The sequence below is a fragment of the Colias croceus genome, chromosome 8, assembly GCF_905220415.1.
Source record: "Colias croceus chromosome 8, ilColCroc2.1".
NCBI classification, from domain to species: Eukaryota; Metazoa; Arthropoda; class Insecta; order Lepidoptera; family Pieridae; genus Colias; species Colias croceus.
Window position 1 is genome coordinate 1,355,669 of NC_059544.1, and position 18,561 is coordinate 1,374,229.

Below are 18,561 nucleotides of genomic sequence, written 5' to 3' on the forward strand. Positions count from 1 at the left end.
CTTCTAAATTTTTGCAAAAGTGGTCCAAACGATTTTACGTTATATTATGCTCTTTTTTCATGTTATTTCATACGTTTAAATTCAATAATTTTAATAACAAAAACTTTATCACATGTTTATGATTACTATGTCTCTTTCTTAATTAAAAATAATACGAAATTTATTGTGAATATTCTTCTATGTTTTAATGATTTTTCAGGTTTTTTTTGTTATATTTTTTGTGTCGGGTTCTAACTCCTATATGATTTTATATAATATTATAGATAAAAAAATTTAAAATAATAGGTGTTTCAATTTTTCAAAGTCACTTGTATAATTTGTTTTTAAAAGATGTATATATAGTAATAGATTTAAATGGAGTAAGATTTTCTATATTCTTATTTATGTTAATCCTAAAATATTAACCGTTGCAATATTTAATAAATGTTTATATTATGTGTCTTTCTAAAACACACAGCGTTGGATGAAGAAAGCAGTCTATGAATCCTATATATCTCTATGCAAATTGGGTCACCTTACCAAATATCGATGGATCTTTCACCTCACTAGCAAGAGCGCGTCCCTAGTATGGCATCTGTCATCATCGCCTTTGACGCGCTGTCATCTTCCAAGCTCCATAGCGTTTATGAATTCGTGCGCAATAACATCGCGCAGAATATAATTCTCGAATTCGAATATATATAATTATAATTCTCGAATATTAAGTGTGATAAAACACACACGCGTTAAATTTTAGTGTTTTTCTAGTGAAAAACGGAATTAGTTCCAATACGAAACACAAAAGACCACGTTGTCGGAAGGAAATTCGAAAACCGGTGCTTTGGTATGTATAATAGTGGCGGGAACTCTTTTTCGTCCTCGGAGGACGAGAGAAGTAATGGTTCGTCACTGCCCAAGAGACCGGGAGACGAGAAATTCCGTAAGTACAATCAAACTTGTCAGAACATGTCCGGACTCGTGCATAGATTTTCATCCAGCACGTGGCATACATTTCACAGTATTTGACACAAATACATCAATATTTAGATGTAGGTAATTAATAAAACACAATGCATGCCTATAATGAGATCACTACATTATCATCGGGTTTCTTTATCATACACAGGCACATTGGTTACTGTGTCAAGTATTGCTTTTAACCAGACTTGTGAAATAGCGTTAGGCTACCTAGGTAGAAGGTTCTTAGGTATAAGGAATCCACCGTGATCCCCTCTGGCTAACGAGCCCCAGCACTCAGCAGGTAGTGAGGCATCTCAATCACTTAGACCATTCAATTGTAACTACCTCAACAAAAGTGAGTACCTACTACTTAGTGCCCACTGACTACATAAATAATTCAAGACAATTAAGATGTACTTAGATTTTAGATAGTTAGTTACAAAACCTGTCTATCACAATATTCTAAAGAGAAGAAATTGTTAATTAACTATTTTAATATTATTTCAATATTGATACATGTCACATATAGATTTTACATTACTTATTATAGGATATGATATAGAGTGTATAATATGAGCAACAGTCTCACACAATATTCAGTAAGAGCTACTTATTACTGCAAGTTGAGATTACCTAATTTATCTTATGGTAAATAATTCTTAACATAAGGAGCTTATTTTCATAGCCAATTGATACCAGAATAAGCTTTGATTCTATGGGTACTTATTTGAATAGTAGTGAAAAATCATAAGAAATAGACATTGCAGATTATAAGAGTTTATATACATTATCATCATCAAGGACCCATATTTACTGTATCCCCGAACAGTTGAATGAGATCATTCTTGGTTATAATGTTACTGATGATAATGTTGTTTATCTAGTTCCTTTCTTACTTAAGTGAAAGAGCTTGCCTTAAAATTAACACTCAGGTGTGATAACAATTCTATAATATCAACAGTAAAGTAACCAAAATCTTTGTATTTTTTATTTGTATCTTCTACAAAAATATGTACTGAAAATATGTACAAGGCGTCCTTAGCCATGATTAGCTTAGTATGGTTATGCTGAAAGAACTGTGTCCAGAAAGACCCAGAAAAATATATGCCATACTTACATTCAGATATGCTTCTGGCAATAAGAGCTGATGGCTCCGCCAGGTTGATATTCAACCTGAGACACCTAAACACCTAGGTATTAACCAGGTAATTTTGATACAGATCACAGATTATAACGGTAATTAAACATTTTATCATTTTACAAAGCCAGGATTGTCTTGTAAAATTAGACATCATTGGTAACAGTAATGAGATTCTCACAAGGTCAGGATTGGCTTGTACAATCAGGCATCATTGGCCTATTTTCTGCCTGCATATGGCAGCCATTTCAAATGGTCGCGGAGACCCTACAGGCTGGAGGTGCCCTCCTTCTGTTTTATTTAAGCTATTAAGTTTTGGTCTATTGAGACCGTTGCAAAATTAACTTCACAGGTCTTGTAGACTGTGAGGATTTTGGAAAAGCTTAATTGGCACTACAGCCACATAAAGTGCCTTCTGATTTAGTTGGACAATTATCTTTTGGGTCTACCATGACTAATCCAATTTAACTTCACAGGTCGCGGAGACCATGGAGGTTTTGGTAAAGCCTGATTGGCAGGACTATTCCAATTCAACTTCACAGGTCGCGGAGACCATGGGGGTTTTGGTAAAGCCTGATTGACAAGACTATTCCAATTCAACTTCACAGGTCGCGGAGACCATGGAGATATTGGTAGAGCTTGATTGGCACTCCAATCACAAAAAGGGCCACAGCCCTCTGATTTAGTTAAACTATCAGGATTATTCTAATAATTTAACTTCACAGGTCTCGGAGACCATGGAGATTTTAGTAAAGCCACAGAATGAGCTACAGCCTTCTAGTTAGACAATTATCTTTTCGTCTACAAGGATTGTTCCAATTAACTCTACAGGTCCCGGAGACCATAGAGATTTTGGGAAGGCAGGTTTGGCACATCAATTACAAAGTGTACATTGTAAGCCTGGATACTTGTGCCTCATGTGTAATACTATAGAAATGTCTGTGTTATTGCCAGTCCCAAAAGCCTCAAAGATAGAGCATACTGTGGTAGTCATTAAAAGGACCATGTCTTGCACTAAATAAGAGTTGCAGACAGTTCTAGACATCTAACACTGAGAGGACTGTACAGTTGTCGCCTCCAGGTATTTCTCTAGAGTTTCGCGCACAGCAGACCAAGAGAGAAAGGCTTTCCCTCTACATGCTATACAAGACTTAAGAGTTGTGGAAAAGAAACATAGACAGAAATGTAATAGTATTTGTAAAAGAACAAGTTTCTCACTTCCTAACTACAGATACCGCGGATGCGGGCTGAGTAGGACATCTGAACAGTACTTACCTGTCAGAGAAATGAAGAGGGAAGCAGGGGACTTGGCATTAGAACTTCTGACTTAGATGTCGTGTACCAGATATGCAATAAAAGTGCTTCTGAGTAAATTGCAAGGGGGGCACATCCTGTAGCCCAAGCTATCAATCAGACTTTGGTCGCCCACATACAAAGGTTGCTGACTCTCTTAGCTCTTACAACTGAGTAACTGTACCTAGCCGAAAAGTTGAGAATAACTCTTGGCACGCTTCCAGGACGCCTAAGTGGCCTTTGATTTAGATTGCCTCTCAAGAAATCAACCTGTACCGGAGTGGCTTCTCCTACCTTGTACAACAGGAAATATAATATTTCGGAAGCTCCTGATATGGACCATTTCGCTACCCAAAGGAATGCTTTAGTGCCAAGGCATATTTGCCAAAGCCTGCTCCGAATTTTGCGACATCTGCAGTCGTTGATGGAGCTGACGCCTAGACTGAATATTCCCTTTCAAGGGTAATCCTCCAAGTGCACTAGCGCACCTCGCACCCCGGGACCGGGGCAGATACATAGCACCCAAGGGTGGCTTATGGTTGATATAATAAATAATAATAATATACGGGCATTTCTCCGCAACTCAATGTCAAGCGCCTAAAGATGGCTTATGGTTATTGACTATTATGGTTATATATGGTTATTGACCCGGAAGTCATGAGCACTCAGACCATTGGTGAATGGCCTTACGGCCTTATGGCCCCCCAACTGCTCAGTCAGAAAAAGGGGGGGGGGGGGAGGGGAGAAAACAGCCCATTGTAAAGCAAAGGAGAAAGAGCAGTTAAGTAGTGGTGCCCCTCCACAGTGCCAACATATGACCCTCCAAGCAGGAGGTGACTTTCATAATGCAATGCTAAAAAAAAAAAAAAAAAAAAAGAATGCATGTAATCTAGTACACAGGGATTCTATTTAATTGGCTTAAGTCTATCATAAGCAAGCTCAACCTGTTCATGACATGAACATGACTTCTGAAAACCTCAAAATACAGTTTTTTATCACAGCAAGATAAGATTATAACCTGACCAGAATTTGGATACTAAATGGATACAACAACACATTATCCATCAGGTGGTCGGTTGTGAGGAAACTCAGACACATAGATATGCCCAGTGACCCATGTGGAAAGGTTGGTTCAAGTAACAAAGGACTGATTTTCAATCTTAAAAGTAGATAATTGATTCTTATCTAAATTATATAAAGGGGCGGACCCTTTAACCTTGCAACACAAACCTTTATCTCTGGCTAGTTAAGGTCCCTCCAGATCTTAAAGACAGTAAACATAGCAGCCCTGTCCAGCAGTGGCTTCAAGAATGTGGTAAGGGCACCAACCCGTGGAGGCAGTGGAAGGACCATACAGTCAATTATAAAAGTTTTACTGTCAATCAGTCAATTTAGCCAGTGCCAGTGAGTCTGGTTTACTTTAAGGTAACCTGAAACTGTTTAATTTATTATTTAATTCAGTGTAATTAATTTAAGATCATAGTAATGATCAATGTGTAACAAACATGCTTAATGCTTAAGGTACAGTTGTGTTAACATTGCTTATTATAGTTATTTTATATACAGATGTTATTTACTGTAGTATTTAGCCTTAGAGGCTCCATTGTTTATCCTTGGTGACATTGATCTTCCTTTGAGTTATAATTTTTAAAATTTTATTTTTATGTTATTATTTGAACTTTGATTTGTATCAAAGATATAGAGAAATAATTAAGCAGTTCTTAGGTTCTAAGACTTAGTTCATTAGTATTGGCTTATTGAGAAGATTATCTGAGGAGAATAATTTAAAATTTAGAGGATACCTATATGGTTAGTTCTTACAATATGAAAGAAAAACAATTTTTGTTGTTATTACATAACCCCCTTGTATTGTTTTTAGAATTTAAAATATAACTTTATTTTACAATACAACAGGTTCATTTAACATTCTGTAAGGAATGAAATTTAAGTTGTTAATACAGCACTTAGGTATTACAATATTAACAAGATAATTTATTTTCAACATAGCGTTTGTATGTCTTTCTTCACCAGCAGATATCAAACACATCTTCATCCAACGCTGTGTGTTTTAGAAAGACACATAATATTGATGTTTTGCATTAAAACAAAACATGTATTATGTGTCGAATAAAACACACAGCGTTGCAGTTTACTGCTTGCTGATGAAGATGCTATGGAGCTTGGAAGATGACAGCGCGTCAAAGGCGATGATGACAGATGCCATACTAGGGACGCGCTCTTGCTAGTGAGGTGAAAGATCCATCGATATTTGGTAAGGTGACCCAATTTGCATAGAGATATATAGGATTCATAGACTGCTTTCTTCATCCAACGCTGTGTGTTTTATTCGACACATAATACATGTTTTGTTTTAATGCAAAACATCAATATTATTGAAAGGGCTGTGTTCATGTTTTTTCAATATTATTAAAATTCACGTGATTCCGACCAATGAAATCATAGAAAATACTAGATTTTTCTTATTACCTATCCAATGATTTACTGAATTACGCACCTATCGCGTTTTCAGTTTAGATTCATTAATTAATACGGAATATTTAAAATTTACTTTATAGTTAGTTCATCGTTTAGGTTAATTGGAAAAAAATAGAGTAACATTGTTTTTCAAACATTGTTTGTTATTAAAACTATTCTAAAAGCTGTTGAAAAAATGTTTATTCATTGATTTTCACTTGAAATATTTAAAGGTGGACTTCTGTCCCGAATCTCAAACTCCGGCATAATTAATTTTACAATTGGTACTTAATTAATTAAGATATAAGTTAATAATACCCTTTATTAGGGGTTAATTCGGTTCGTAATTCGGCTCTTTTTGTTAGCATTGATGTTATAATTGTAGGTATACAGAATTATTATTGACTAGCTTCCGCCCACGACTTTGTACGTGCATCGCCATTTTTCCCCGTTCCCGCAAGAATTTCTGGAAATCGTTTCTTAGGGGACGCCTACGTTATGACATCTACCTGCATGCCAAATTTCAGCCCGATACGTCCAGTGGTTTGGGCGGTGCGTTGATAGATCACTATATCAGTCACCTTTGAGTTTGATATATATAGATTCTCTATAATAATATTGGTTACTCTATTTACATATCTAATATTGATTAGTCATTAAATTGTAATTAGGCTTCTTGTTTTCTCTATTTGTTGCAACTTGCAGTAATATATTAATTCTTTTAAAGTTCATGAAATTTTGATTGGCGTAAGTAAAGAAAAAGAGAAAACGATGGAATTTCTAAAAGAACGGAACATATTTCATAATATTGTGCAATAAAGGTAGTGGGACAGAGATGGATATATTAACTTATCTTGCATCGCTGTCTAACATACAAAGGGTAAGCAATGTTATGCGGGGTCAGTTTTATGATGGGTAACCGCAGTCACCAATATTTGTCATAAGAAATTCTGGATAATCATTGAAAGTATGGATAAAAGTTTTTTTGTAATACTTTGTTATTTTTTTTTTATTGCATTTTTTTATAAGTTGTAAGTTCAATAGAAAATGTACGCCATGTTTCAGGTTGATGTTTTTTTCGCGTTAAAAATATTGTTTTTCACACTAAACGCTCTGTGATCCTTTTTTAATGTTTGTAAATATGTATGTAAACGTTCATAGATGTAAGATTTATGGCATTAAATCTATGTGGCAAGATTAAATGGGAGTTTCATTGTGTTCTACGACCATTTTACGACCTATCCTGGTATTTTCCTTCATATAAAAATTACACTCATAAGATTATCCGTGGTAATATTCATACTAGCGGTCCACCCGACTTCGCCCATGGTACATAATTATTATCTAGGTATTACCACGTTAGTGCTGATTTACACAAGCTAATCGCTACAACATACCTACGATTTTAGAAGTCTAGACACATTAATAAATTCTTAGATACCTACTAGCGCAGATAATACAAATCATATGATAATTTGATAATGAAATAACTTATTAATTTAGAAATTAAGGGCTTTAATTTTATGGATCATAAAAATAATGAATAAATCGAGTTTAAAATCCGTTATTGTCTTTTATTTCTAAATGTATAGATAAGTAATATTCGCGTAAAATCAAACGCGGGATAAAACTTATTTATTAACACACTTTATATATAAATAAGGTTAGGAAGGACACACACACACGGCACGATCTGATCCCATACTAAGCTTTCGCTTGTGTTATGGAAACCAGATGGCTATATATAAACATACATAATATATAATTTTAAATAAATACCTACATAAATAATTAACACCCAGACACACAGCAAACATCTACCTAAGTTCATCTCACAAATATTTGCCCCGGGTGGGAATCGAACCCACGACCAGTGGCTTGGAAGGCAGGGTAAGAGGGGCCACATAATTTTTTTCTAGAAGAATGACCGATATTATGATTAAGTTTTATATAAGCTTTGGGTCAGCAGAGTATAACGTGGGCTCCGACTCCGACTTCAGTGATGCAGTGCTAGCTATCAAGGATCAGATTGAGTCATTGTGAAAAGGTATGAAAACATTAGACATCTGCACAAGTGTATCATGATAAGTAGTTGACACGATTCTTGAAAAGGTGGTTAATAAGCCTTCTAGCTGTTCTATGAAAAGGTTAACAACACCATGTGTAGTAGGTAACTATTAATCTGTGACCATGTAGCATAACCGAGAATGATCTTTATATCAAGTCTCAGCTCCGTGTTAAAAATCGTGTTATTAATCTAACCATGTGTGGAAAGAAATACACGAGTTGATTACTATCAGAATTAATGTGCTAGTCGTCATTTACCTAGTCGGTCACGATGTGGTCGGTTTACGACAGTACTGTACATGTGCTCTAAAAGCCATAATAGTTCGAAGTCCCTAGAACCATAAGGTTGGCAGAGATGAATTTTCCCGGAGAGAGTGCGTCTTTTTATTGATATTGGCTACGATTAAAGGACTGTAAAAGCCAATGGAGTTAATTTTGTGAAAGTTTCTGAATATATTTTATATAACTAATGCATATTAATCATAGTTTTTTTTTGCAATAGAAAACAAAAGTTTTTTTCTAATGTACAAATCATGACAAAAAAATCAGCTTCCAAAGTCTTCTAGAGAACTGACTAAAGCCATTGTTTTTATAAGATTAATTTTGATAAACACACAATAAATAAAAGTTAACGATGGACAGATTTTACCGCCTAATGTTATATAAGAGATCTGTTAAATGATAATTTAAATTAATATCACATACCACGTTGAAGGAAGACGTCATAGTATAAAAAAGTACATTCTAACTTAAATTTATTATTAGGTGTGTGCCTAACAACAAACAGATATAATCATTAAAAGTAAGTACAAGTTCAAATAACAATTATAGTCTAGGATAAAGTTTATTTCCTAGTTGCGAAGGGCACCGATTTTTTTGTGTTTTGACATGACACAATATTATTTTTACATAATTAACGGTTTCAAAAAATCACATACTTAGTCACCATAAAATAAAAATACAAAATTATTAACACATCAAAAACTGTATTCAAATGATTTCCAATCCCCATTCTTACCTTACTTGTTTATTAAACTATATAATCGATCGATTATTAATTAAGCACTAAATATTATTGAAAATTCACATAAATCTGAAGTATACTTATGAGTAATGTGTATCGTCACTTAGATATAAGTATAGGTAAATATAGAAAATTTCACTATTATACGTCTATTCATCAGACATTTTCGGGAACCATTCTAAATGGCCGAAAATTGGAATATAAAAAGTTACCTACAACTTTTTCTACGTCGCGTCGTCTCTACGTAACGCTTAGGAAAATAATAAACAATTAAACTATGTTCATATGCATATGGCTCCAGCGACAAAAATTATATAATAAGAGGGTTTTAAAGCGGGGCGTTTCTGAAATTTTGAAACTGTTTTATTTTGAACTTTAATATTTATACTTATAACTTAATTATTGAAATACTTTTGGAATTGGTATTATAAAAGAAAAACTATTTAAACGAGCGTATAATACCTACAAACATAATATTATTTTATTAACAAATTGGACTTTATAGGATTTTTTAGTTTGAGTTTGAGTTTTTATATTACGTAGGGCAAGTGACCCGGTTGTGGCCACCGACCCCTTTGTGGCCATTTAGAACTTCAAATCGTTATAACTAAGGCAAAGACTAATATTTTACTCTATTGTTTACGGGAATAAAAAGATCTATTATTGGCAGCACTGATAGCGTTAAAAGCTCTGATGTTTCAAACTTCACTTCAATCCAACAAGTCGTTAGTTTTTGAAGAGCGTCAATTGTTCTAAGTCTTAGCAAAACGGGTAAGGCGAGCGGGTGGGTAATAAATAATTATTTTTTAAATCCTTCTTATTTTTTAAATGTTTATGTTAATTCTTCATAAAGAATACGCTGTCTAATAACACACTAATGTTATTTTATCGCTATTTGTTTATTAAGTGAGGTTATAAGAGGTGGCCACTAATGGAGCCAAAATGAATGAATTTTCCCATCTTTGGCCACATGATTGGCCAAAAGTGGTGCACGTAGAACCCCACTTTTGGCCATTTAGTTTTTATCGTGATTTTTCAACTTAATTACTAAGCTATTTTGATACAAGTAATGAGTAATCTATTCATTTTCAGAGTTACAATAAAGAATGGAATGCCCGTTGCCACTGCAAGTAGAGATTTTAATGTACCTCGAACGACATTGCGTCACAAAATTTCTGGAAAAGCACCTGAACATTCTGGACATGTAGGGCCCCAGTCAGTTCTTGGAATACAAATAGAAAACGAACTTGTCATATGGATCAAAGATTGCGCTCGCACTGGATTTCCTATTATTAAGGAAGGTTTACTGGATTCTGTTAAGGAAATTGTTGTGAAGGGCAAAATTGCTACACCTTTTATAAATGCGATAGACTTCAATGGTGTTCCTGGTTCGATGGATTTATGGCGAGACATCCTGATTTGAGCCAAAAACATACCGAGTATATTAATAAAGCTCGTGCCTTAATAACTGAAGAGAAAATTCGAAACTGGTTCCAAGAAATTTCTTCATTGCTCGGTGATGAAAATTTAAAAATTCTAGAAAACCCTGCGAGAGTTTGGAACTGTGATGAAACAGCTTTTTTTCTAGCTCCAAAATGATCTCTTGTGTTAGATTATAGATATCTACCTCGTATAGATTAATGTTGACCTCCTTAATTGTAATTTTAATTCAAGCTGAGATATTATATTTCATATATGTCGTCAATATTATGCTAGCTATTTTATATATTGTTGGTCGTATAATATGCGATTTTCGAATACATTTTTCATTACTTTGAATTATCTGCTTTTTATTTTTGATGAATTTGATGATGGCCAGAACTGGCACATGACATGGCCAGAAATAGGGTAAATCTGGCCAAAAATGGCACAAACTCCCATTTATTTTTCTTTCCTACAGGATTATTTTTCCATTGAATCCTTATGAAAAAAAAATATATCTTTAGGCTAGATTTATACATATTTAATCACTTTTTACAAGAAACATGTCCGTCATAACAAAAACTGTAAAATTATATAGCCTCAAAGTCTACATAATTCTTAAAATGGCCAAAACCGGGTCACCTGCCCTATATATGAATGTAACATTATGAGAGTATAATATACAGTCCTCTTTATATCCACATTTAACTATCGATATTATGTAGGAAAAATAATTGAGACTGCTACTGTTTTTTTCTTACATTAAAATCTGCAAATTTAATTATAAAATTATTTTCATTTTTTTTTGTAGTCTGAATTTGATACCCTTGTGATCGCGGTCTATTGTTAAGTAAATTAAAAAGACCATAATTTACCATTAATTGTGGTAAACTCTTTAAAAGACTGTTAATAATTACTTGAAACAGTGAAATTAGCCGGAATAGAAGTTTCGCGAAGAAGCAATCGCGAATTTTAAGGTAAATAAAACTACATACCTACTCAGGTATTTGAAAATAATATGATATCTATTAATTGGTTTTTAAATTACACGTACAGACACATTCATTTACACATTAGATACCAATGTAAGTATTTATTTTCACTATTTATTCATTTATCATTAATAGCATAATTACATTACAATAGCACATAATCTATACATATAATAAATCTGTAGAAGGGTCAATTCTGTACATTGAAAATATTGAAAAATTATTAAAGGGGGTGTTTCTGGATCGATACCAAACCCAAATATGTGATTAAAAATTTTTTTGTCTGTCTGTCTGTCTGTATGTGAAGGCATCACGTAAAAACTAACGTTTCGATTTCGATGAAACTTGGTATAATTATACCTTATTATCCTGGGCATAAAATAGGATAGGTACTTTTTATCCCGAAAAAATACGAAGAAAAAAAAATAAATCTAAATTTTTCTTAATTTTTCCGCGCGGACGGAGTCGCGGTCGGAAGCTAGTATTAGAATATTTTTAAAGAAAAAGCATGAAGCAGACCGGGAGGCGAAATAAAAAAAAACTAATTTTTACTAAAATATTTTATTACAAGACATCTCAGATCGATCCAATTTATGCCGTACCTACTCAATAATTAACGACCTATACTTGACTTTTCATTGCTAATTAACTTTCCTCATAACATCACAATATTGACGCAATCTTAGGATGGCCGTCAATCATAATTCTATAGAATTATCTTAGTTATCCTCTGGTATATTAGTTCTACAGTCGTACTATAGGGAACCGTCTATAATTTTTCAATTCTGAAATGAGGCGTTGGCAGCCGACTTCTCATTACTCATAATTTTTTGCGTTACTCCAGAACTTTCGACTGGGAAATCGATTTTCATGCTTCTTATTTTCTAGTGCTTTTCCATTAAAATTTTGTTTATTTTTTTTATAATAATTAACAATTTTTCAGGATGGTTCTTACAAACGTTTTGTCTTATTTGGTCGTGAATGTAGTCGCCCCGTTGTTGGCAGCCGTTCAACTCGTAATAATTTCTCTCACGTCTGGAATTACGCAAAATTACCCGTCACAGGCTTCAATTTATGGTAAGGAAAATGTCGGCATCTTATTCTTTAAATCTACAGAAAAATGTCCGTGTCTATCAAGGGAAGCGAGTGGTGGATAATATGTAATTTAATTATCAAATTATTTATTCAAATTATTTATTCAAATTAAATACACACAACAGGCCACGATCTTGCCGGGTCCATAGGCGCCACATCAATTTTACGAGCAGATCGCAACCCAACAAAATGTGTACAATTACAATACTACAATGGGATACAGCTTAAAGTTATCTAAAGCGTATTACAATAATTTCATATTTAAAAATCCAATAATTCAATATTACATATAAAAGAAAGACAATAAAAATAATGGTTACATTACACAATACATTAACAACAAAACTAGGACATCATTTCAAGATTCGACAGACATGTTCTTTGAATATGTTTATTCGATGATCAAATATATCAAAATCGTCACATCATCACATCATCATATCATCACATATTATTAGATAATTTATTTCCTACGAAACATAAATATATTTATTTGCAAAGAGACTGTAATGATAATTTCTGAAAAAAAAAATTAGTTAAAGGAAATTAGGACGAGCTGATAGCACCACTGTTATTAGTTGTTTCACAGATACTTAATATTATAGTACCTACTAGGTTGTTTTGAAGGCGCCTGCAATCAATTGGCCTGAAAACAATAGTTATTTTTATCAATTCTCAGATAATTACTTTTTAATGATACAGTTATTAAATAATTAGATATTTTTTTTTAATTAGTTTAATCCTTGTAAGAAACAATATGGTTTATACTAAGGTCTTTTGTGATAATTGCCCCTGCTCGAAAGAAAACATCGTGAGGAAAGCGACATGTCGCTTTCCTTCTTTCCTTGCTTTGATCTCATCAAAAAAATTCAACGACATAATATTATGACATTTGCCAACCTGCACTTGGCCAGCGTGGTGTAATTTTTATGGCCTGTGCCTCCATTGGAGGCGCGTGTCCCTGCAGTGGGAACATAATGGGTTGATATCATCAACTTGATGATGATAATGATTGCCTTTTGGTACTTATTTGGCAGTACTACTAGAGTAGTATTATGATATTAACTATTAGTGGAAGTACGATACATATATAATGAATTTGTTTTACAGATAATCAAAGCTTTGACTTCGTGATAGTAGGCGGTGGTGCTGCCGGTAGCGTGGTTGCTAACCGATTGACTGAGATCTCCAATTGGAATGTATTGCTTATCGAAGCTGGTGACTACCCCACATTAGCTTCAGATGTATGTCTGAGTTGTTTATAAATATTAAATAATTAACAATAAACGTCGCACCCTTTTCATGTCCCGGAACGGGCAACTAAAATAACATTTGAAGTCGTAGATTAGCAAATTTTTCGGTACAGCACAACAAATCTTTTAAATAATATATATATTATGACAAACAGTTGGAAATATTTTCACGTTCATATATCTCTTATTACTTATACCTTCCTGTGAAAGTAATGAATTTGTATTTTATATTCATAAGCTGCTGCATTAATTCGAGCTGTGAATTGTGATAGATTTCAAATTAATTAATGATGCGACAAATGAAGGATTTTATAATACTATACTGTATAACTCAGTTTTGATATTTTGCAGAGCCCTGGAATATCAGTATTAACTGCACCAGCTTTGCCCCACTGGCCCTATACGTCTATTAATGATGAATACTCTAGTCAAGAACAAAAATCGAAAAGCATTTACTACATTCAAGGCAAAATGCTGGGAGGATCGAGTGGTATCAATTTTATGTATTACGTAAGAGGTAATGAGAAAGATTTTGAAGAATGGGTCGATCTAGGTAACGAAGGATGGGATTACAAAAATGTCACTCAGTATTATATAAAGAGTGAAAATTTTACCATCCAGGATATACTCAACAGCGAATCTGGTTCTATACATGGCACCAAAGGATACTTGGGCATAACGAAATATCTTTGGAAAAAAGATACTGAAGAATACCTCAATGCTTTCAAAGAAAACGGTCATAAAATACTAGACGATTTAAATGGATACGATCAAGTTGGATATTCACAACCACAATTCACAATTAACAATAAATTGAGGCAAAGTTCAGCGGTGGCTTATATAAGCCCTATAGCAGATCGTCCAAACCTTTATATACTAAGAAACACTGAAGTCAAGAAAATTATTATCAGTAACAATACCGCTGTAGGCGTTGTAGTAACTAATGTAAATGGAACATATCGAATAAATGCAAACAAGGAAGTTATTCTTTCTGCAGGTGCAATTAAGAGTCCACAGATTTTGATGCTATCTGGAGTGGGGCCGAAAGATCAATTAGAAGGATCAGGAATAACGACAATCTTGGATTCACCGCAAGTTGGTGCTAATCTACACGACCATCCTCTTGTGCCGATATTCCTTGAGGGCACAGAGACACATGTAGCGTTTTTGAGTGACCTGGACGTTATTGGAAACTTGGATGAATTCCCTGAACCTTGTATTATGGGACGCGTGGCGATCGACAAAAATCAAACCTACCCCGATTATCAAGTCACAGCGTTCCCTTTTCCGACTGGATCTTTGTTCGGTACGTTGATGTGTACCGAGGTTTTTACATGGAACGATAAAATTTGTACAAAAGCCGCTGACGCATCTCGCCATAACATGTTCTTTGCTCTCGTTGCATTAATGCACCCGGACTCAAAAGGTTCGGTGCGTTTGAATGCAAGCAATCCGAAGAGTACCCCGGAGGTTCGTACAGGCTACTTTTCCAATTCAAGTGACATTACTAAATTCGCTGACTCTGTAATAGATTACATATCGGTTCTTAATTCAACATTTTTCAAGAAAGCATCCTACAAAGTCGCCGATTTAGGCGTGGAACAATGCAAACAAGAAACATTTGGAACTCGGAGTTATTGGGAATGTTTTGTGTTGAATATGTCTGGGACGCATTACCATCCCGTTGGTACTTGTGCGATGGGACCGAAAGGAGTTGTAGATGAGACATTAAAAGTTCGTGGAATAGATAGACTGAGAGTGGTGGATGCTAGTATTATGCCTTCTATCGTCCGTGGAAATACATATGCCACCGTTGTTATGATTGCTGAGAAGGCCTCTGATATGATTAAAATCGAACATGGAATGTATACGTAAATATTTTCTTTTACATAGTTTCTTCGATTTGTGAATGTGAAAAGCATTTGTTTCAATGTGATATAAAATAAATAAAGGCTGTTTATCAAATCTTGTAAGTAGTTTTTTGTTAGAAATTGTTTGTAAAAAATACGTATCTAAAATCTCTAGGTATTTAACAGGTAAATGAGATAGGTACTGTAAATAATACCTATTAATTATAATGATGTGTTTATTAATGATAAAAATCAAAGCTAAGCAAATTAGTTACATAGGTAATGATAAAATAGAATATATTATTCTATAAGTTCTAACGCGACTTGATACTGACCACATAAGATGTGATTGATTATTTTATCGATACCTACTCGTGGTACCTTCATCTAGCTACAAGCTGGCCAAATTAGTGCATACTCAAATCGTTCATCTAAACAATCTATAAAATAAGCTACAAACACATTACACATACATATTTTAAAATTCAAACAAGTAGTTTCTGAGATATGCCTGTTCAATCAAACAAACTCTTAGCTTTACCATGATATAAATGTGGTTTGATTAAACTAGGTAGTCTTTTAGCGGAAGTTACGAACATCAAGGATAAAGGTTTAGTTAATTCACATTATGGCCTTGAAGTAAGTTAAATTTTATCATTTGTCGTTGTTTTGATGTGAGCTGACTATAAAAGTTAAGGTCATCGCATATCATTTTAAATAATTTAAATAACTTAAGAAATGGTTTGTTCGTTACACAAAAGTTGTGTTCGTTTTCTGTAGCCGTGGGCTAAGAATCATATGGAAGACATTCCTACTTTTAAAAAAGATAAAGCCGCTCTTTGAGGTTTTATTCATAATAACGGACATTCGTTTATTTTATCTAATGTAACAAAAACATGTATGAAATAGAATTATCAAAGTCAAATAACAACTTTCTTATGGTGTTATGGACTCTTTGTGGTATCTCAATAATTATGTAAATTATGTAAAAATTTCCTTTTCTCAATTACATAAATAAAGAAAAAAGATGCGTCACCTACAGCTCGGAAGATGGAGTGGCGCTGTTTTCAATTGGTTCATTAGTAAAATTAATTTCAAAGTTAATTATCAAATGATTAAATAGAGCAATTACAATTATCATTAAAACATTTACTGACGTAGAAGCAACTCATCGTCATTGTCAGGTAGGACCAACTACGGACTAACAATGCAATTAGGTATGTAGTCAATTACCTAGATACATAATATAATGATCTATTAACTATCATTTTATTATTATTTTAGAGAAAAAAAAGATATTTTCCCAATTTTGAAAATTCAATTATAATATTTTATTGTCTACCTACAATGCCTTTAAAATTTCAACTAATTACTAATGCCATAATATGATGTTTGGTTCATATATTTGTTTTCATTATAGGTGAATTTATTTTTATTTTAACTAAAATATATCAGTATTAAAAGAGCTTTAAAAGAGTATTAAAAATAAAAATAACGTATGCACTTGAGTTTGACGTAAATGAGTTCGTCGATGAGATTGGCAGAAAAAATGCTGAAAAAAAACTTTTTTTAAGTTTTTCTCACGTTTTCCTCGATAGACGTGACATTTGTGAGAATTACTGCTAATTTTCCGCCTCCTTGGTGCAGTGGTTGACGCATGAACGCAGAACCGAAGTGTCATGGGTTCTATTCCCGGTGGAGACTAAGAAGAAAAAATGTCTTGGTCTGACAAGACATAGAAGGCTCACCTACTTGTCTCTAAAGAAAATCGATCAGTGAAACAGCATAATGCATATGCCCCTTACCCCACTCGGGGACATGGGTCTTCACTTTTACTGCCAATTTTATTCGACCACGCAAGTGAAACCGCGGACGGAAATGTATTCTTTTTCATGTTATTATTTACATTTGAACGCAGTTTTATTTTATTTGCAAACTAAATGATACCTAAATTCATGTTTCCAAGTAACTTGTTAGTACCTATTCTATCTACTTATAGGTTTTTTTTTTGTTTATGATAAGTTTACTTAATTTTTTTGCTCGCAAGTGAATGTCCTAATTGACGTAGGTAATGCTTTTTCATATTTCTTCAAATCTCTTCAAAAAGGTAACTAATAGGTAGGTTTTTATGTGAAATTAACTTTAGATAATACCTGTGGATAATACTTTTTATAAGATACAATTAATATAATATTAAAAATGCACATCGTCATTTTTTGCTTGTTTTTTACCATTTGCCTGTAGACCTTGGCTTAGACTCTAGATAAAAATCTTTACGTCAATGAAACTTGGCATTATGAATGGAAATTAAAAAAATAATAATGAAACGATAACAACAAAAAGGAACACAAAATTGTTCTTTTATTGAGAAAAGCTCGAAAGTAAAATCTGTATGTTATATAACCTGAAAACAAACCTTGATTAGATTATTGTCTAATACTTCTTGGTCTAATAGTTAATTGTCTATGCTAGATAAAGTTAATGTCGTATTCCCTTCCATTGATCTAAATAAATGCAATTATGTTCCATAAATTTTCTAGGAATCCCATAAGTGTATTGTTGTTTTAACATCTAATCGGTAAAATGAGTACCTAGCTAATTAACTAAAATTATCTCAAAAAATTCAATTGAATATGAATTTATTCCAGCTGCATTCAGTTTGTCTTTTGACTTGAGAACCTTGAATTTATGAAAAGTGGCATCGATTGTAGGTACATCTTTCAAGCAAGAGAATCTAGAAAATTGGTCTTGCATAAGGTCTCGCTAGATACATATATGTTTTTATTCAAAGACCAAAGACAGGAATTATTCCTGAATAATTACTGCGTAGGTACAAAAAGGTCGGTCAATGCTCTAAGTTCGCTAAAAGGTTTTCGTGGTTTCGAAATTTATCCAAGATTGTGAAAATAATTGAATTAAAGAAAAATACATAATACGTTCCTTAATTTTTTCCTTCACAGTAGTTGCAATCACGTGCACTTTTTTCTTATTTATTATTAATTATTTATAATTT

General features: G+C 33.5%; 1 protein-coding gene and 1 long non-coding RNA gene across 5 annotated transcripts; both read left to right on the forward strand.

Annotated features, from left to right (window-relative positions):
- The first annotated feature begins 436 nt into the window (after positions 1-436).
- Positions 437-5,763, forward strand: LOC123693578. 4 transcript variants are annotated; one of them, XR_006751699.1, is made up of 2 exons: positions 437-919; positions 5,402-5,763. It is a non-coding gene; the product is annotated as an uncharacterized LOC123693578 (long non-coding RNA). The 4 variants fall into 4 exon arrangements; XR_006751700.1 differs by having other exon boundaries at positions 5,405-5,763; XR_006751701.1 differs by lacking the exon at positions 437-919 and adding an exon at positions 1,722-4,795.
- A 2,430-nt stretch (positions 5,764-8,193) lies between these two features.
- Positions 8,194-15,667, forward strand: LOC123694090 (glucose dehydrogenase [FAD, quinone]-like). The gene is made up of 4 exons (XM_045639392.1): positions 8,194-8,714; positions 12,294-12,427; positions 13,556-13,689; positions 14,050-15,667. The coding sequence occupies exons 2-4, from the start codon at positions 12,295-12,297 to the stop codon at positions 15,571-15,573; spliced, it is 1,791 nt and encodes a 596-aa protein (XP_045495348.1). The 5' UTR covers positions 8,194-8,714; position 12,294; the 3' UTR covers positions 15,574-15,667.
- The last annotated feature ends 2,894 nt before the right edge of the window (positions 15,668-18,561 follow it).